At 44.7% G+C, this 21,677-nt stretch overlaps 1 protein-coding gene across 1 annotated transcript in view; it reads left to right on the forward strand.

Moving 5' to 3' along the window:
* The window catches only part of trpm6 (transient receptor potential cation channel, subfamily M, member 6), a gene marked incomplete at its 5' end in the record, with an annotated part of 158,988 nt that overhangs the window by 98,012 nt on the left and 39,299 nt on the right, over positions 1-21,677 (forward strand). Inside the window, 7 exons of the mRNA XM_084323194.1 lie at positions 10,682-10,779; positions 11,354-11,459; positions 12,362-12,408; positions 12,593-12,639; positions 12,934-12,959; positions 13,068-13,118; positions 18,289-18,354. Coding sequence (XP_084179320.1) covers positions 10,682-10,779; positions 11,354-11,459; positions 12,362-12,408; positions 12,593-12,639; positions 12,934-12,959; positions 13,068-13,118; positions 18,289-18,354 — 441 coding nt within the window. The remainder of the gene's footprint in view (positions 1-10,681; positions 10,780-11,353; positions 11,460-12,361; positions 12,409-12,592; positions 12,640-12,933; positions 12,960-13,067; positions 13,119-18,288; positions 18,355-21,677) is intronic.

The raw sequence follows: 21,677 nt of genomic DNA on the forward strand, positions 1-21,677 counted from the left end.
ACAGAATACTTTTGTACAAAATGCTTCTTACTGTTGCGCTCCAGAGACTGTGCAAGACAAGATAAGTATGAAATAAAAACATAGTAAAATTAGAAGTAAAAAAAAAAGAGGTCACAGTGTTCAGTTTAGACATGTACAATGTTCGATGCAGAATAGACGTAGTTACCATACAATATACAATACTGTGCAGTGTACTAATATACAATACTATATAGTGCAAGGCAGAAATGGAGAAATGGGACGAGGTGCAATTTAGGTACAATTCACAGTAGGTGTACGAGTTGTAGTGCAAATCCTTTATCAATAAATATAAAGTGTAAGTGTGTTTGTGTGATCTAAAGTGTGGAGAGTGGGTGCTGCAGTGTGTTGTTTGTTTGAGTGAGTGTGTGCGTGTGGGTGTGTGTGCTGTGTGCATTTGATGGTTGTTGCATAGTGATTATTGTTCGTTTAGCGATTATTGTTCGTTTAGCAGCCTGATGGCCTGGGGATAGAAGCTTCTTCTGAGTCTTTCTGACTCAGAGAAGGCTGACACGATTGGCAGACGTCATGAACGTGCAGGGGCACCCTCAACCGGTGAACCCGGGAGTTGACACTGCAGCAACACACCAGAGAACCAACCACCCAGGTGTTACCCTATGCGGTGGTTGGTCCCATAACCGCTCAGGAAAAAAAAAAAAAAACACACCTGCGGCAGTGTTCCAGTTTCCAACAGGGTTATCCCGGGCCTACGGGTCAACGAAACATTACCCCGGACCGGGCCCGGTGATACGGGGAGCACAGGGTCCCCCGAGGAGGCCAAAACCACCCCAACAGGCCCCTCTTCGCCATGCGTAAGAGAAGAGCGTAAAAAATGGAAAACCAGCCCCAGCACCCCGCACTTGGTATTCCCAGGAGGTCACCCAACCAAGTACCAACCAAGACCAACCTGCATGGCGGCCGAGATCCGACGAGATCGGGCGCGTACAGGTTGGCACAGCCGTAAGCCATTACGACAGTGTAGCACACAATGTACCCAACAAGGGTTCCATAGCGCTCAACCCTGTGACACCCGGACCGACCTAGCATTTTTCCCCCTGAAAAAAACCCAAGTCCCTCAGGGTACCAGAACAGCAGATCTGCATCCCCGGCGGACAACGGGTATAACTGATCTGGACCAGCGCGACCAGAACCAGTCCCGTGCCCTAACCACGCCGACATGCCAACTCCAGGAGAAGGGGCAGATATGCGTGTTGATCTTAAAACATAAAAAGAAGGCGCCACCCAGACGTTTCGGGCGTGAGACCCTTCCCCATATGTTCAGATCCATTCCGTTATCATCCCCTGATATGAACGGGAACCCATCGACAACCACACAGGGTGTCGAAAGAGAAAAAAAAAACCATACTAATTGCTTCATAAAAACGCTGTTTTAACCCCAAGCAATCAAGGCGCGCCAGTCAGCCAATGTCCAACAGAACATCCTGAGCTAGCACTATGTGTGCGTTTTGACATACCCACATCAACAATAGGCTATTTAGACCATCTTATTGAATCCCCAAGACGCCCAGGGGAACGACAAGAGGGGCGAGATGCAATCAACTCCATGAATGAATGAATGAAAATTTTACCCAACAGATTGCAGAAAGGGTACAACCCAGTACGGCGCAATACACACAATTGGTTAAGGGGAGGCAGACCTGAGAAAGACGTTAGTCTTGTTTTCATCAGGGACCCTCATTTCCAATCCATATAGACACATCCAACTCTTTATAATAATAAAGAAAAAGCATCACCCGTATGAACCAACTGCACAGCTGGGAGTAAAAAACCCGTTTTCACATGATTTTAATCCAGTCACTCTGTTTAATCAGAGTGTAAGACCAGACCCTCCCAGAAACACCTTCCCACATGAGTTTATAGTCATGAAAAAGATATGCCAACTGTGAGTCATGTGACCAACCGACTCAAGTTTACACATAAATCGGGCGCAGCAGAACTGTGAGCCCTACGCCCTAACTCGACACCTTTAAGACACCGTAACTCATGGAAGGCGTCGCCATAGCAACACCGCTACAACGGGCGGGGAATCCTGCCGGCTCCTGTCTTGTAATAGGAGTTGGCAGAATAACCCTCCCCCACCCCCCCCCCCCCCCCACCCCCCCCCTGCCAAGACGTCCCACCGGCTCGGCCCTGACTGGCTCAGCAGAAGAGATCAAAAATCCCCTAAACCAATCAAGTGGGAAAGGAGGGGTTTATTCGACACCCCCTCACGAAAACACACTTCGTTCCCTACACACAGAAAAACAACCGTAGCCATTTTGAAAACCTCCGGTAGAATGCAATGCATAGCAAAAGCTAATACAATGCCCGCTACCCACAAAATGTGAACAGGATTTACAACAAAACACAAGTCGCATGTGTGTGAATCCTACACCCGTTGACTATGTCGTACATAGCAAAAAACGCTGACCGAGAGTAACGGCTAGGCCGTGGAATGTGCGTGTACGAGTATTACTGCAACTAAACAACACAGCATTGTGAGACACATATACTTAGTTCAAGCAATGGAATAACACCAGTTTCTACCTGCATGTGGAGCATCAAGCTAATAGAACCTATTACTGAGTGTATGTTGCAGACCTTGCTTAACCTCGTAACACAACACGACTCATCTCACAACGTAAAAGTGCAGATTCATATATACACAACCCCACCATATGAATTGTTGAAGAAACACACAGTTTGTTCGGCCAAAACACAGTCCCCCTTATGTCGGGGAACTTTTTTATTTATAATGTTTTTTAAGGCACAAAATCATAGAGGGGCCGGGGAGGGTGTAAAAGAGAGGGGATACAGAGGGGAAAAGTCACTCAGCGGCGTCTGCCACCTCGCGCCGCTCGAGTCTTGCCACCCCGAGGAGCCCCGGAGGGACGGTAGGTTACTGTCTGCTGGACACGACGTTCCCTACCGTCTCCTCCGGTCGTGGATGGGCCGGCGGTGGCAGAAGCGCCGTCTCTTCTCCTGGCCCTCTTGGAAGGGCCAGCAGCGGCGGCGGAGGCAGTGGTAGCGGCGACGGAGACAGCTCGACGTCGCGGAAGCCTTCTGACTCCACCGGCAAAGACGGGAGGCGGAAAATGGGGTTGGAGGATGGATCTCTCCTCTGCCATCTCTCTGCATGTCGAGGTCATCAACCGCAGGGCCTTCCCGAACAGACCAGCGTCGGAGAGGGCGGCCGTCAAAAGAGGAGCTCTCTTCTTCTCTGGCACACGGGCCTGCTCCAGCCAAAGATGACGCTGGCCCAGGGTGGCCAGGGCGCGCACTTTCCCCATGGCTATGGCCAGCACCTGGGAAAGGTGCAGGACAGCTCCTGCAGCCTGGGTGATCTGATCGCATTTTACCTCATTCAGATCCGTGCCGCCCGTCATGATCCCCGATACAAATCTAGCCAGGTGGGCGATGTTAGACGCCGCAGCCAGCGATTGTGTACCAGCGATGAATGACTGGTCACCCCAATAAGCCAATCGCCTAGCCGATTTCCCCTGGAGGACCGGCTTGCATAGGGGTTCCCTCACCATATCCGGACAGAGGAGAGCGGCCATCGGACTGTCAAGCCGAGGCACGCCCTCCCCCATACCTTTGACTAACCCCGACACCCGCGTAACTGGTACGTAGGTGGGAGTTAGTCCCATGATGTTGGACACCGCCTGACCCCGACGAACATAGGCCCCCATCGAGGGGAAAAATGGGTAGACAACGTCCACCCCTCTCACTGGGCGACGCTGCCAGGGATGACCTATGAGATCATCAGGGACAGGTGCAGGCAATGGCAGCGGCAGCGGCACGCCGTTTGCGGCGGCGGCTACCGCCATGAGCTCGGGAAACAAAGCCTGCAGTTCCCCCTGCGGACCTTCCTCCACCGACCCCGCATCCCTCACATGCAGCAGGCTGCGACTGGTCAAGGAGCCACAGTCTGATGTGGCCGACAGTAGGGCATCCTGCTGATGAGGCCAAGGTGGTTCCTCGACATCCTCGAACAGGGAGCCCCATGGAGCCATTTCTCCCCCCTCCGGGGTCTCCTGAGGAGGGATACTCTCCTCCACGGGACCATCATACAAGAATCCGTCCGCCTCTTCCATGAAGTCCTCAGTTTCCATCGGAAATCCAGAGCCGGACACATCCTCGCTGGTCTCCAGCAGTTCCCCAAACCCAGGCCATTCGCGTCTGCACGCTACCATCTTGCGACGTGAACGGGCAGACGCGAAAAGTTTGCGTCGCAAATCCTCTGGCTCCAAGACAACCGCCCGTTCACCAACGGGCGATTCCCCGGAACCAGAGGAACCAGAGTCGAGATCAGGCCATCACCGGAGCGACGGCACCGACTCCTCGGCTCTTCGGAGAGGAAAACTATCCATCGGCTGTCTCCTGGGCTGGGTTGGCAACCATGAAAGTGGCAACAGCCCAGCACCAAAACGCACGACGGAGGCGGGAATGGAGAACCGCTGGTGAAGAGTAGGTCTAGCGGGTCTACTCTCCGCGGAATACATTATGACCCAAACTTTTTCTTTACAACAGATGTGAGAGAAGAAAAAATTAAGCACAATGTAAACTCGTCACAACTCTTTTCAACTAACAACACGTCAAGTGGGGTACTACCAGGCACTTCCTTGTGGTGAAAGCGAGAAGGAGGAGAGCAGGTGACCACACACCTGCTTATGAAGGTAAGCTGATGAGGGGTGTGGTCAGACTAATACTGGTATTAAAAGTACATTTGTGGAATTTATTCAGTGCGCGTGCACGTACGCGAGGGAGTGCAGAGTGATGCCAAGCAGAGCCCCTAATGATACAGAACTTGTGTCTGTCTCCCCCTCTCGCGGGCCTGTGGACTAACTCAAGTCCCATGTATCTGAGATCGTTAACGGTATGTTTACACCTGGAAAAGTGTCTAGCTACTGACGACTTTATATCAGAATTTCTCACTGAACACTTATGTTCACTGATTCTTGTTTTAAAGGCTCTGGTTGTCTTCCCCACATAAGAAAAATCACACAGGCATTTTAGTAGATACACAAGATTGGATGAATTACACGTGATACGCCCTTTAACAGGTATTTTTTTGTTCGTTTTCGGGTGCGTGTAAAATGTCTCTTTGATCATGCCTTGACACTGTACACAGGCTTGACAAGGAACATTTCCATCAGGGATATTCGACAAAAAATGTGTAGGTTTCCTTACGGGCAAGTCGGTTTTAACTAATAGGTTGGATAAATTCGCTTGTCTTTTATAAAAGTAATTAGGCGAATGTTGAAACGCTGTCCCTATTATTGGATCCGACTGTAGAATATGCCAATATTTATTGACAATGCTCTGTATGCCTCTCGTAATGGGGCTAAAAGTGGACACAAAAGATACTTTGTCTGTGTTTTCTTTTTTCTTTTTGGGGAAAAACAACGAGGCCCTATCGATCAGATTGGTTTTATTCAGGGCTTTACGTGTCAAATCGACACTATAGCCTCTGTCATGAAAACTGCTTCTTAGAACTTCTGCTTGTGCAGTAAATCTATCTTCAGTGTCGCAAATTCTCCTATAACGGAGTATTTGGCTGAAAGGTAGACTATTTTTCAAGGCAGGAGTGTGGTAACTGGAATAATGTAAGAACGAGATACGGTCTGTCTCCTTTTTGAAGACCTCTGTATGTAAAGAAATACCATCCGGGGCTTTCTTGATCAAAACATCTAGGAAAGGTAGAGTATGTATATCAGACTTTAATGTAAACTTTATAGTTTCTCTGCAGGTGTTCAGGTACTCAAAGAAGGCATCAAGATCAGACGATGTACCAGACCAAATAAAGAACATATCATCGGTCTAACTTGACATTACAACAAGAGATATGTAATGTTAATTACCTGAAATTATTCCATTTTTGGGGGGGTACCCTGCATATATCGGTATCGGTTGATATCGGTTGGTATCGGAAATTAAGAGTTGGACAATATCGGTATATCGGTATCGGTAAAAAAGCCAATATCGAGCATCCCTACTTGTTATTACCGAACCACGAGCCTAGCTAAGCTGACGCACTGAATCGAAACTACTACACTTGACTGACTGGCGCCGCCCCGCAGTTCCGTGTAGCACTAGCTGGCACCATTCTCTGATTGGATTTCAAGGCTGTCATCATTCAATCCCCGTTCGTGAATGGCAAGAGCAATAATGCACGGACCGGGCTTAGATGACGTTAATAGCCTATTTTGATTGGCTATTATATTCATAAGGTCAGCCCGTGCAGGGAAAGTTGCACCTGAGTGATTGACAGCTAGCCATTACTGCAGTTATGAGCACTGCAGGCCTGATCAGAGAGCTCAGAGCTGTCACTTGGCCATTTTTCACTGGCATTTATTTTTTTACAGAGGAAAACATTTCTAATAATAAAAAATAAATTATAATAATAAAAAAAAAACATATATATATATATATAATGTAAATTAATAATAATTATGAATTATGAGTGAATTTGTGCTTCACGTGTTGTCATTGAATAACCTCCACTGGTGTGTGTGTGTGTTAAGGCCTCTGCATGCTACAGAAACTTCAAAGCAACTTCAACACAACATCGACAAAGCAACGGTGTTGCAGAGTGCAGACACATTACCTTTATGCTTCTGCAAAATCAACGCGCAGCCTATGATGCAACAAAATGTATCCCGGATGTGCGGCTCGAGCGCGCCCAGCCCGCCTGAATACTTTGGGCAGCCGAAGGTGCGCACTCTAGCAATTACAAACGGATTTCCCTTCTCAACCATACATCGTTAGTATAATAATAATAGCCCTGTTTATGTTTGTTTTCGCTTGTGTTCTTGTATATAGTGTAATATAGTTATATCGCCACATCAACCCAGTCCATCCCCATTGTTTCCCCAATCTCCTTCCATGAATTCATCGTCATAATGCTATCCTTGTAGTCTTTAGACCCGCTATTATATAAATGTTGGTACTTTCGGACCTCCTCTGCAATACGTTCCTGCATTTGATTCATTTTAAACAAACAATTAAACAAGTGTAATGAAACAATACACTAGCTATCGAGCTCCTGTCAGAAAGTTTTCTTTTGGTCTCGAGCTCCTGTCAGAAAGTTTTCTTTTGGTCTCGAGCCAGGAACACTAGAAGTGACAGACAGCCCCGCCCCCATTCACTACCAACCAATCACTGCTACGCAATACCAACGCAACGGGTCTTTAGATTAGATTTTGGACACAGGTACGCAACGCCCTCGCAACACAGTCTACAAGACTGTCTGCAACAAGCGCACTGAAATCGCGCCGATGTTGTGTTGAAGTTGCTTTGAATTTGCTGTAGCATGCAGAGGCCTTTAGGCTTGGGCGATGGGACGATATTAACTCTTGAGTCCCTCCTACAGTAGCTTCCTTGCTCTCCTAACTACGTAACGTAAAATACGGTAAACCATAGGAACAAACAAATATTCGAACAGAACAATCACCAACTGAGAAGATTTAGTCTAGCGTTAAGCAAACACAACACAATGGATTCGCAATATGACTTACCAAGCCGCAGATAACTTTACATAGTTTCCGATTTGAATGTGAATTCCGATGCACATACCCTACCACATGGCACCTAATGGCTGCCACAACCAAACGTGTAGATAGACTACATACCCTACCACATGGCACCTAATGGCTGCCACAACCAAACGTGTAGATAGACTACATACCCTACCACATGGCACCTAATGGCTGCCACAACCAAACGTGTAGATAGATAGATGGTACACTACATACCCTACCACATGGCACCTAATGGCTGCCACAACCAAACGTGTAGATAGATAGATGGTACACTACATACCCTACCACATGGCACCTAATGGCTGCCACAACCTACCGTGTAGATAGATAGCTGGTACATACCCTATCACATGGCACCTAATGGCTGCCACAACCAAACGTGTAGATAGATAGATGGTACATTTACAGGGGTTCTCAACCTGCTGCCAAGGCACCCCTGTGTTCAATAAAATATTCCAGGGAACCCCTACATACGATAAAGACTTTTCCGGTCCTGTCTTTTTTGCTACAATGATGACAAAAGTGCTTGCTTTCAAAATAATGTTTATTTAAGAAACCGGGAAACACATTTGTGTGTATATGCAGGCTATATAATGCATTATTAACAGGTGTTTCAGGTCTAAATGGCTTAGTACTGTTGACATTACACTGCTTGTAGTAGTAAATCAAATAGCATATTTCTTTAAATAAAATTACAGAAAATTATCACTAAAGTGCTATCTGTTGCAGCTGCACTGTTCTCCATAAAAATAGCATATTTGGATAAGTTTGACCATTTCTCAAAAACAGAAAATCATGTATTTTTTTTAAATACAGAAAAGGATCACCAAGTTACCATTTCTCAAAAAATATAAATAAATACAGAAAATAAGCACTTGTTCACTCAGTGGACATTTCTAGCTCAATGCGAGGTCTGCTGCTGCTGGCTAATAATACGGTCAATACGTGGGGAGATCTTTGACAAGGCAACACGCATGTCATCCTCAAGGCCCAACTTGGCCCTATATTTTGTTTTCAGAGCTGTCATGGATGAAAAGCCAGCTTCACACAGATATGTGGTGCTGAATGGTATCAACACCTTAACTGCTGCATCATGAGATACTTGGTACTCAGCACCACACTCTGAAACTAGCTCTCCAGGTGGCGTGTATACTTTCGGCAGCCCACTTGTCCTTCCGCATTGCTCTGATTGGCCGAGCGTGCGCGTGCGCATGAGCCGCGACGCGCTCCTCAGCCAGCTCCTCAGCCAGGCTCCGCTTAAGGCAATTTATACAAATGGAACTATTGATTACGCCGTAACGAATCATTAAAAAAATATACCCTTAACTGGAATATGTTGTGCCTTTACACATATGTTGGATTATGTAATTGGTTTGTCATGACAAACCAATAAAAAATCACAAATTAACAGGTGGCTACAACAACATACAGTAACTAGTCTACATGCATCATTGTTTACAACTGGACACGGACGCGTTAAACTAACCTAAAGTTAGTTGTTCACCAACAATCTACAGACACAAACAAACACAGAACCGGACTGTTATATTAAATTAATTTATTGCTGTTTAACACGTCCGTGTCCAGTTGTAAACAATGATGCATGTAGACTAGTTACTGTGTGTTGTTGTAGCCACCGGTTAATTCGCGATTTTTTATTGGTTTGTCATGACAAACCAATTACATAATCCAACATATGTGTAAAGGCACAACATATTCCAGTTAAGGGTATATTTTTTTAATGATTCGTTACGGCGTAATCAATACTTCCATTTGTATAAATTGCGTTAAGCGGAGCCTGGCTGAGGAGCTGGCTGAGGAGCGCGTCGCGGCTCATGCGTGCGCTCGGCCAATCAGAGCAATGCGGAAGGACAAGTGGGCTGCCGAAAGTATACACGTCTCCAGGTGGTATCAGATGAGATTTCAATGAGTTCTTCCAAGAGTTTGGATGGAGATGTGTCAGGAAGCTTTGTCTCAATGTTGTCTGTAAAGTTTTTTTTTATCCAGAGTAACTTGGTGATCCTTTTCTGTGTTTTATTAAATAATGATTTTCAGATTTTGAGAAATGGTCAAACTTATCCAAATATGGTATTTTCATGGGAAACAGTGCAGCTGCAACAGATAGCACTTTAGTGATAATTTTCTGTAATCCAAAAATAATGTATTTTTTTTCTTTCTTTTTTTTTAATCTCAAGGCACCCCTGGCAGCTCTCTGCGGCACCCTAGGTGCCCTTGTTGAGAACCGCTGCCCTACCACATGGCACCTAATGGCTGCCACAACCAAACGTGTAGATAGTTAGATGGTACATTTCGTACATACCCTACCACATGGCACCTAATGGCTGCCACAACCAAACATGTAGATAGATAGATGGTACTGTACATACCTTACCACATGGCCCCTAATGGCCGCCATAACACAACGTGTAGATAGATAGATAGATGGTGCTACATACCTTACCACATGGCCCCTAATGGCCGCCACAACCCAACGTGTAGATAGATAGATAGATGGTGCTACATACCTTACCACATGGCCCCTAATGGCCGCCACAACCCAACGTGTAGATAGATAGGCAGTAAGAGCCAGCACATCGCCAGCACATCCACATCAAGTGGGCACAACTGACTCCACTGTAGCCTTTCTCCACTGCTTTCTTAGCCGTGTCCTCTCCTTCACTAACTTTATGTTTTCCTGCCCTCTGGACCTAACTGGCTGCAATCTCTTTACCCTCTTTCTATCAATGATTTAAAATCATTCAGTATCATACTCATAGATAATATATCCCATCCTAAGCCCACCAAACACCATTATAAAATCCCTGTTGACTGTCTCCCTTTCCTTCCTTTTATTTGCCCTAGGCCGTTTAACTCTAGCTTTCTGCCCACAGCTCTTCTCTCTTCCCTGCAGGCTGGCCTCAGTACCACCCCCTCCTCCAGCTCTTTCCCCCTCCTTCTCCTAAGTGACAGGGTTACTGTTAACCTGCAACCTGTGGTTTTCTACCCGTCGCTGGACTTCAAGCGACTGACTTCTCAAGAAGTACTGACCGATGCGGCAAACCTGTGCTCCCTCTACCAAGCACTGTGCATAAAGTCTCTTGATGATGTCTCCCGTCCAGAGTGGTCCAAGTCATCTGACCTGAGCCAACTGATGGTCAGCAGGGGGAGATCCCAGAGCAAGAAGACGGTCAAGATACAAGAGGACTGTTCAGAGACTGTAAGTGAATAAACCATGTCTTTATTATATGGGTTGGTAATCGAATACTCATTTTGATAAAACATTTGCATATTGATTGATTTTTAACACACTAATGTTAGTGAAATCCCTGGTTTGAATCTTGCCATTACAAATGTAATCCACATGGTTGCATTGTCGATATGCTTTACCTTTTCTGTTGTAGATGTCACACGTTGTTTCGGGCTACAGTATGGCAATGTGCTGGTGGTGGTGACAGGTGGTTGTCAAGCTGTTGCTAAGGTATAGCGCAGAGGGACTATAATGAAAGTCAGCAGTGAGCAAAGCATAAAAAACATATTTCTTTATGTTTTAATGTTGAAAGTCTGCGACTTGATAGTCTTTGGCGTGATTTAGGCCTGCTGTACTGTACATGTGTTTGTTCTGTGCTGAAGTTGTAGATTATGAACAAGCACCACCTCCCCCCTGGTTATCACAGCGCAGTACTGATGACACAATGATTGATTGGTTGATTGCCAGCCTACTGTCTTTCTATGTTTTCCCAGCTAAATTGTGATTCCATCTGCTTGCTCTCTTCCCCTCTGATGGGGGACAGGTGAACCTGCAGTCCCATCTGACTGACACCTGCTCCCGGAGGATAAGGAGGTTGAGAGGAGGCGAACCGGCCTGTTGGTCTGCCTCAGCCAGCCTCAACCAGCTCAGTATGACACTACAAACCCACTTCAATCATATTAACCCATTGGATGTGAATGGATAGTTGTAACCAGGAGAGATTAGGGCTGTCACTTGGATTTGTTCAAACTCGATTTTGGGAAGAGTGGCAGCTCTAGGAGCAACAGTTGTAGTGATAGTTATGCTGATCTGCTCTGGTCTGTCTGAGCTCCGTGATATGAATCAGTCCATTTCAACTGAATCAATAGTAACAGGAGGAGGATAATGAGATAATAATGATGATGATCGAAAATATATTTCTTATACATGTAAATCTTCTATCTTGTGTCATCATAGATCAAAATATATTTATTATACTGTACATGTAAATCTTCTATCTTGTGTCATCATACATTTAAACATAATTATCATACATGTAAATCTTCTAACTTGTGTCATCATAAATCAAAACATATTTCTCATACATGTAAATCTCATACTTCTCATACATGTAAATCTTCTATCTAGTGTCATCATAAATCACAACATATTCATCATACATGTAAATCTTCTATCTTGTGTCATCATAGATCAAAATATATTTCTTATACTTGTAAATCTTCTATCTTGTGTCATCATAAATCAAAACATATTTATCATACATGTAAATCTTCTATCGTGTGTCATCATAAATCAAAACATATTTATCATACAACTAAATATTCTATCTTGTGTCATCATAAATCAAAACACATTTCAGGCTTATCATTAGGGCACAAGTAAGTATGTTGTGTTGTATTATAAATGATCCAGCTTCTCTCAACTCACTATACAACTACACACGTGAGTTAATGCACAGCAACCAACAGTAGCCAAGTGGCAATGTGTTAATGTTTGTGCTGTGTGTATATTTCCAACTTTAATGTCAGCTTTAATGTAAATATTGTTTCAGATTTTGAACCCATGGATTTTTTGCAGAAATTAGCATTTCACCGACAGGTAAGAATGTATACAAGTGAAATAAAAACTGTAAATATTAAGGTAATACATTTTACAATATATTGTATTTTTATTTAATTTGTTTTGTTTGTTTGTTTGATTGATTGATTCCTTTATTAATTGATTGATTGATATATAGATTAATGTATTAATTGATTGATTGTCTGTCTGTCTTTTCCTACAGGACTCACGGAGCCCCAGTCAGTCACTATGGAACAGCCACAGATCCTCGTAAGTCAGTCAGTCAGTCAGTCAGTCAGTCAGTCAGTCAGTCAGTCAGTCAGTCAGTCAGTCAGTCAGTCAGTCAGTCAGTCAGTCAGTCAGTCTGTCTGTCTGTCTGTCTGTCTGTCTGTCTGTCTGTCTGTCTGTCTGTCTGACAGCACTGTCTGTCTGTCTGTCTGTCTGTCTGTCTGTCTGTCTGTCTGTCTGTCTGTCTGTCTGTCTGTCTGTCTGTCTGTCGAGGGATTACTGGTATAATGTTTTTATAACCAGGTAGATATCTTCTCCTTCTTGTCTCTTTTGTAGCCTGCAAAGTGGGATTCCTCCTGAAGGTACAGTAGGAGTAATCACATACATACATTACTCTCCTCCTAAATATTGTTTATGATACGTGTCCTTCCTCCATTTACTTGATATTTCCCCCATTGCCTTTATTGTAGGCAAAAGCTCTTCATTCCAGTCCACCGACAACCTGTATCCTCACTACTCAGGTATTTAGAGCGTATTCTGAAGAAATATTGGATATTTGTAGCATCCTAAAAACATTGTATACTAGCAACTAATACATATACTTGTAACAGATCTCTGGCTGATACCAGCCTAAAACAGGGTATGTTATCAAGACTTTACAAAAAAGCATGTGCATCTAAAATCTTGCACTAGATAATGCTCCCATGAACATTTATTAGCTACCACATGTGTGATGGTTCAAGCTCATTTTTCAATTAGTCTAGACAATTTCCCAAGTACTGAGATCTGACCACAGGCCACATGTTTAAGTCTAAGGGCGGAATCCACAGAGAATGGATTGCGCGAAGCAAATTGCATTCGCAGAGCCTGCTCTGCGTCTGCGAGATATCCACTAAAGCACATTGCTCGATGAGATACCAGCGCAGACACGCCCAATATGTGTAGCTCGCGAGCAGTCCGCACTCTGCGCTTTGCCCCCCTGACAGCGCTCTTGGCAGAGTGCTGTCAAGTTTAGCGCTGTCCAAAAAAAGAAAAGAAATTAGAAATCAAGAAATCACTCCATCCATTAACTCAACTGGACTGTCATACTATTCCTTTGCACTAGCACTATTGCACTTGGGACAAATATTATATTATCGATGTTATTATTTAAACATGCTATATTCAGTATGTTTGTATGTGGTGATGCTCTAAACTCAATTTCGTTGGACCAACAATGACAATAAAGATTATATTCTTTTGCACTCCTCTATACATTACGAAGTAAATGAAATACAATACAAAATGAACGGAATACTAAAGAAAATAGATCTTATGAGTTATGAACAGTATCTAACTTGTTCGAGAAATATAAAGCTGAGTGCCAACGCGAAATAAGGCTATCTGACATTTCAAATGCTTGCTTCTGTAATGATGATCAATACAGCAAACATTTATTTCTGATATAGGTGCTGATCATCAGTAATGCAATGTCATGATTATTATTATTCTGAAGTTATTATTATTATTATTATTATTATTATTATTATTATTATTATTATTATTATTATTATTATTATTATTATTATTATTATTATTATTATTATTATTATTATTATTATTATTATTATTATTAAATTAAAAATCAATTAATAATTAATTAATAAGAACTTGTCTCCTTCACTATAATCTAATTATGAAATCAGATATAGGCCAGGGCTTTACAACTTAATAAAGAATATATATTAAATGGGATAGGAACTAAATCAAATGTATACCATATACAATGAAATAATATTATAATCATATTGGGCTATATTCTGTTTATATCCCATTTAACTGTATTCAATCTCTTTATTAAGTTGTAAAGCCCTGGCCTGTATTTTATTTCATAGTTAGGTTATATTCTAGTGGAGAGGAGTTATTCTTAATTTAATAATATAGCTTCGTTTTATATAGCGCCTTTCATAGAACCTAAGGTCGCTTATGGGAAGAAATAACAGCCTGACACAACTTAAAAAGTGGGAAATTAGGGGTTAAAGGCCTCTTCAACTTGGCCTTTAACCCCTAATTTCCCACTTTTTGGTAGTTTATTTTTATGGGGAGCCAGTGGTGGACGGGGTGGGGGTGATTGAATATGCATACTTTATGGATGCAGACAAAACAAAGCCCATCAGGTGAAGTAATAGTTGACTAGGTTTTGCCTGACATTTCTGCCCTCAACTGCTTGCCCATGAGGCAGGTGGGCAGCAGGTGGCTCCTGCCGGTCGGGGTCTTCATCCCCGTTCTCCCCGGGATGCAGGTCGACATCCATCGGCAGATCGACATCAATCGGCACCCCGGCTCTCATGAGAATATTGTGCAGGATGCAGCACACCACGACGATCTGGCACACCCTTGTGCCACCTGTTTGATCAAGGCATCTAAGCGCCAAATGTGCGCTCGATCACACCACGCTTTCGGATGTGAGACAGGTTATACGCTGCCTCTCCAACGTTGGCCGGATTACGCACTGGAGTCATGAGCCATGGCAGAAGTTTGTATCCGCCGTCACCTGTGATACAAAACACATACTTTTCCCCCCCATACATCTGCAATGAATATTACAGCACAAACATTTTCTGGAAAATACTTTCTTACCCAGTAACCATGTATTGCCATACATGGCTTGCATGGTTTGGAATAGACCGCTGTTCCGAAGGATGTAGCTGTCGTGTACCGACCCAGGGAACTTTGCAACTACGTCAGTAATCACAAACGTGCTCATTTTCGCCGGGTGGTACAAGTGCAATATGCGTGCAGTCAATCGCGCCCAGGACATTGGGGAACCCAGCAGTGTCAAAGAAACCCCGCTTTGTCTCCTCAATGTCGCGTCTGGCTCGGGGAAATGTAATGTACCTTGCCGCTCTGCGCAGAATGGCTGGAATAACGTCCCACATCGCCCTACTGATGGACGACTGGGCTATTCCAGAGCCACCTGCAATCGGTGTCTGAAAGGAGCCAGACGCCAGAACCTGCAGTGTTGCCAGCAGTTTCACGATCCCAACTGCACTTATTCAAATGATAGATCCTGCACTGCACTGTCTTTGTCCTGTGTCTTGTTATGTGAAAAGGAAATGTATGGGAAATGCATATACACTGTATCGCTGTGTGACAATTACCAATGGTTACACATATGGCTTAATAAAGGAATCTGAATAGAAGCTGTGTTTTGGTCGCATATCTTCATTGCATATGTTTGTAATGTCTATTCCAATTACATGTGTATAATTGTACTATATTCTATTTAGCTATATTTAATTTAGTTTATATCCCATTTAATATATATTCAATCTCTTTATTAAGTTGTAAAGCCCTGGCCTATATCTGATTTCATAATTAGGTGAAGGAGAGGAGTTCTTATTAATTCATTATTAATACATTTTTAATTTAATAATAATAATAATAATAACTTCAGAATAATAATAATCATGACATTGCATTACTGCTGATCAGAACCTATATCAGAAATAAATGTTTACTGTATTGATCATCATCTCAGAACCAATCATTTGAAATGTCAGTGCTATTATCCTTATTTCTAAATCGCGTTGCGAAGGCTATTGGCACTCGGCTTTATATTTCTCGAACAAGTTAGATTCTGTTCATATACGAGCAAGCATAACCCCAAGGCCCACAACATTATATAACGATATTTAAATAATGAGTATGATTGCATGGTATCGCTGCATGCGCTTGATTTGATATTGTCCTTCGAGATATTCGATCATATCTTCCACGGTCATCATGCCTCTCTGCTACAATTACTGCTGCCATGATCACCTGTTTAGAGGCTCATTTACATAGAAAGGGGAGATTTTCCGCCCATATTACCTCATTTAAATATACGCCAATTGCACGGATGCAAAGCCATATGTTACGCATGAGCAACCTAATTTCATTCATTTGAGAGCGAGATGCGCCGGCTTTGCGTCGGAAAACGCGAGCAAAGCCTCTGTGGATTCCGGCCTAAGTCTATACTCTTGAGTAAAATAATGGTCTCAGTCTATACTGTTGAGCAGTGTTGTGCTAGTTACTGAAAAATAGTAACTCAGTTACTTTACTAGTTACTTCATTTCAAAGTAACTTCGTTACTGTACTAGTTACTTACACCCAAAAGTAATGCGTTACTGTGAAAAGTAACTATTTAGTTATTTAAAAAAAAATAAAAAATAAAATTGCTCAAGTCCCATGCCCCATATACTCAAAATCGGTTGATCAACTTGACAGTTTCCATTCACATCACCGAACTCTGCTAAGCAATGTGGTCTAGAGCGTTTCATTATATATTCCCTCCCCGCTGTATGTATATTTCTCTCCCACCCACCCACCCCCTCCTAATGTACAGTCCCCTCCCCATCATATGTATATACTCTGTCAGGATCTATGGGGGTAACAGTACTGTATATTTGAATACCGCTTATGTCACAAATGTATCAGTACTAAATACCTATATGTCCCTATGCCATAAATGTCATGTATGTTGTGTATGTCATAAATGTCTATATGAATTGAAAATGGGGGACCCTGATGGAAACAAGACAAACGTCTTTCTCAGGTCTGCATCCCCTTAACAATTGTATGTATTGAGCCGTACTGTATTGTACCCATTCTGCAATCTGTTAAATAAAGTTTTCATTCATTCATTCATTCATCCATTCATTAATTCATTCATAACCATCTTGCAGCGTTGTTTAAGATATCAATCAAAGCATTGCAACGTTAGAATAGTTAGGATATCAATTGTGCATGAAAGGACTATATTTATATTGTTTGATTAGTATTATGAGATTCCCTGGCAGATTTCGTACAGTCAAAATCCGTTGATCTTGAGTTTCAGTGAACACATTGCACTCACCGTCACCAGTCTGCGGTGGTCGAGATGTAACGTTAGTCCAGTTGACTCCAGCAGCCCTTCAAACATGTTCTTTATCTCGTTTCCATGTTGTATATTAATTATCTCTCCAAGTAGTTGCTAAATGGTTTGTTAGTTCGTTATTATTACTGCGTTCTTATTATGTAGATTCATAGCGAGCGTCCTCTTGTTTACTGTAGAGAGCGTCTATTTCTTTCAGAACGTCAGTGGCCAATCAGAAGTGCGAAAACAGAATGAGGCTACGGAAAGAAATAATAATAATAATAATACTTCGTTTTATATAGCGCCTTTCAGTCTACAGTAAACAAAACAAACGCAGGCGAAATAAGGACGCTCGCTATGAATCTACATAAAAAGAACGCAGTAACGAACTAACAAACCATTCAGTAACGTAAGTAGCGTTACTGAATTTCAAAAGTAATGCGTTAGAGTACTAGTTGCGGCAAAAAGTAACTTCGTTTCTGTAACGCGTTACTTTGTAACGCGTTAGTCCCAACACTGCTGTTGAGTAAAATAATGGTCTCAGTCTATACTGTTGAGTAAAATAATAGTCTCAGTCTATACTTGGATAAAAGTGTCAGCTAAATGATTAAATGTAAATGTATACTACTGTTGTGTAAAATAATGGATCTCATCTGATCCTATTGGCTGATAATTGTAGGTCTACCTGAACTACTTTGCTGTGCATGTGTAATCAGCGTTGATCCCTTAATTATATATTTCCTATATTTGGTAGATGTTTGATAGTGATTATATGTATGTGATATATTTTTGATGATGTGTTTGTTTATTGACAGCTATGGAGAGAAACAATCTGATGAGACTGGCTCACACCATCCCCTTCCCCTCGGTCTCCATACTGGGTATGCTTTGTGTTTCACACCATCCCCTTCCCCTCTGTCTCCATACTGGGTATGCTTTGTGTTTCACACCATCCCCTTCCCCTCTGTCTCCATACTGGGTATGCTTTGTGTTTGCTGTTATCATTAGGCCTGCACTGAATCCAAAAGGTCAGATGGAGCGGATGGGATTCTAGAACTAACAAATAACCTTGTGGAATTTATATATATATTGTCATAATCACAGCGAGAGCCTTCTTCACTCCTCCTCATCCTCCCCCCACATTCACCACGGAAGCCCCACACCTTCTTCACTCCTCATCCTCTCCCACATTCACAACGGAAGCCTCACACCCATTTATGGGCAGCACCCCTTCACACACTATCAAGCTCCTCACTCAACACGGCTGTACCTCATCCCCTGATTCACACGCTGCCAGGCACCTCATTCGACACAGCTGTACCTCATCCCCTGATCAGCAAGACACTACATCTACCGGCAGATTCTGACCAGACCTCGTGGTGGTGTTATTCTAGTTACCTAGGTACGACGACTCAGACTGAAGCCCTGCTAACCTGCTCTTGTGATTATTCCTTGCTCTAATCTTGTTTCTCTTGTGCCCAGGACCTCCGCTCCAGTGCACCTCCCTGCCTGGACATCTCGTGCTGCACAAGGAGTGCTCCTGCTCTCTCTCGACACAGACCTGTGTCTTCTGCCCACAGCTGCACTGGGAGTGCACCTGTCCTCCCCCCAAGAAACATTCCCAATACCTGTCTGTTGCACATTCCTGCCCGTTCAACTGTCTGCTTGGGGAATACTATTAAAACACCCTAAAATGCTCCATTCTCTCTTCTCCTGTGTTCAGCTATTGGGCTCTGCCTAAACCCCATTCTCACAGAACACCACCACCAAGATGACGAGCCCAGCTGCACACGAGCTCAAGGAATGGAGAAAGTTCCAGAGGGAATCCGTGAGTACCGTCAACAGCCACACCGTTCTGGTAAACCAACTCTCACACTCAATGGATGCAATCACTGCTCAGCTTAACGCTCTCACACTCAGCTCTGCAGTGCGAGACAAACAATGTGCCCGTTTTGATACATACGTCACGACCCAGCAAGACTCGCTAGACGCCCCACCTGTGGCTACGGTTCCCCCGCACAGAGAGCCCCATGTCCCCGCACATGAGCGTTATGACGGGAACGTCTCTAAGTGTCGAGCCTTTCTTTTTCAATGTTCATTAGTATTCGGGCAACAGCCACACACCTTCCAGAGTGAGAAGTCTAAAGTCACTTACCTGTCGGGTCTGCTCACGGGTCCTGCACCAGAATGGGCGACCACTCTCCACTTCAGTAATTCCCTCTGCCGTTCATATTCTGCATATATCGACGACATGCGCAAAGTCTTCGACCACCCTCCTGGGGGCTTGGATAGAACCGCCGGCTTGTTCACAATCCGCCAAGGAAACCGCAGTGTGAGCGAATATGCAATTGAATTCCATATCCTGGCAGCAGGTTCCGATTGGGGTGACACGCCATTACGAGGGGCATTTCGCCAAGGCCTCAGCGAGATGAATTGGCGTCTAAAGAGAAGCCGGATTCCCTAGACAAGTTAATTTATTTAGCCAGAGAACTGGACACGCGCCTTCGCGAACGCCGCAGAGAAAAGGCTAGCAGCGCTCGGCCTCCATTGCCCAGCTCACCTCACTCTCCCCCCGCCGGGCGCACCGTTCGCGCCGTCCGCGCCGAAAATAGTTCCTCTGAGCCCATGGACCTAGACCGCTCTCGCCTCCCCCCCAGCGAACGCCGTCACAGACTCGCGACGGGGGCATGTTTGTACTGCGGCCAACTCGGTCACTCCATTGCTTCATGTTCAATTCGCCCAAATGACAGGGCTCGGCAGTGACGCTGGGCGCCTGTTCGAGCCTTGACATTGCCCCCAGCTCCGGTCCAAATATGCGATTCAGTGCCACGCTGTGTCACAATGGCCAGTCACTCCCGCTGTCCGCACTGGTCGACTCAGGCGCTGACGAAAACCTCATCGACGCTGGGGTAGTTTCCCGCTTCCGCATTGCTACCGACACCCTGCCAATTCCCCGCGACGCTCGCGGGTTAAACGGGAAGTTGCTCACGCGGATAACTCAGCACACGAGCCTCTCCGCCTCCTACTGTCAGGGAACCATAGCGAGAGTATCCGCTTTCACGTCACTAACTCCCCCCATAATCCCATTGTCCTTGGCATGCCATGGCTAAAACTACATAACCCCGTCATAAACTGGCCAACAGGCCTGGTTACGAGTTGGAGCGATCACTGCCACGCCTCCTGTCTGCAATCAGCTCGGCCACCACTGGAGGTCGCTGGTTCTCGCATTCCCAATGAACCCATTGACCTGTCTGCCGTTCCTCCTATTTATCATGATTTAGAGGCTGTTTTTAGTAAACAACAGGCTCTCTCCTTACCACCTCATCGCCAGTACGACTGTGCTATTGATCTGCTCCCGGGAGCGCCACTCCCCGCTAGTCGCCTGTTTAACCTCTCACGCCCGGAGAGGGAGTCCATGGAAAAATACGTCCACGAGTCCCTGGCCTCTGGCATTATTACCCCCTCCTCCTCTCCTGTCGGCACAGGTTTCTTTTTAGTTTCCAAGAAGGATGGCTCCCTTCGCCCATGTATCGACTACCGGGGTCTCAATAACATCACGATCAAGAACAAGTACCCCCTGCCATTGATTAACTCTGCTTTTGAACCCCTGCAAGGTGCCACCATTTTCACGAAGCTGGACCTCAGGAATGCCTATCACCTTGTCCGTGTCCGAGAGGGGGACGAATGGAAGACGGCCTTTAAGACCTCGCTCGGTCACTTCGAGTACAAGGTAATGCCCTTTGGGCTGACCAACGCCCCTGCTGTCCTCCAGGCCCTTGTCAATGACGTTCTCTGTGATGTCCTTAACCGCTCTGTTTTTGTTTATTTGGATGACATTCTGATTTTTTCCCGCTCTATGGAGGAGCACGTCCAGCATGTCCGCCGGGTCCTCGAACGCCTACTGGAGAACAAGCTGTTTGTCAAGGCGGAGAAGTGTGAGTTCCACGTCTCCTCCATCGGGTTCCTCGGCTACATCATAGAGAGCGGCAAGATCCGGGCGGACCCCGAGAAGATCAAGGCGGTGTCCTCCAGCCAGTGTTTCATCAGGGACTACAGCCGGGTCGCTGCACCCCTTACCCAACTCACCTCGCCCTCCGTGCCCTTCGTCTGGTCTGACAAGGTGGACTCCGCCTTCGCCGAGCTGCGTCTGCGCTTCACCTCCGCGCCCATCCTCGTCCAGCCGGATGCTTCCCGCCAGTTCGTG

This window comes from Notolepis coatsorum, assembly GCF_963971535.1.
Source record: "Notolepis coatsorum genome assembly, chromosome: 10".
Lineage (NCBI taxonomy): Eukaryota > Metazoa > Chordata > Actinopteri > Aulopiformes > Paralepididae > Notolepis > Notolepis coatsorum.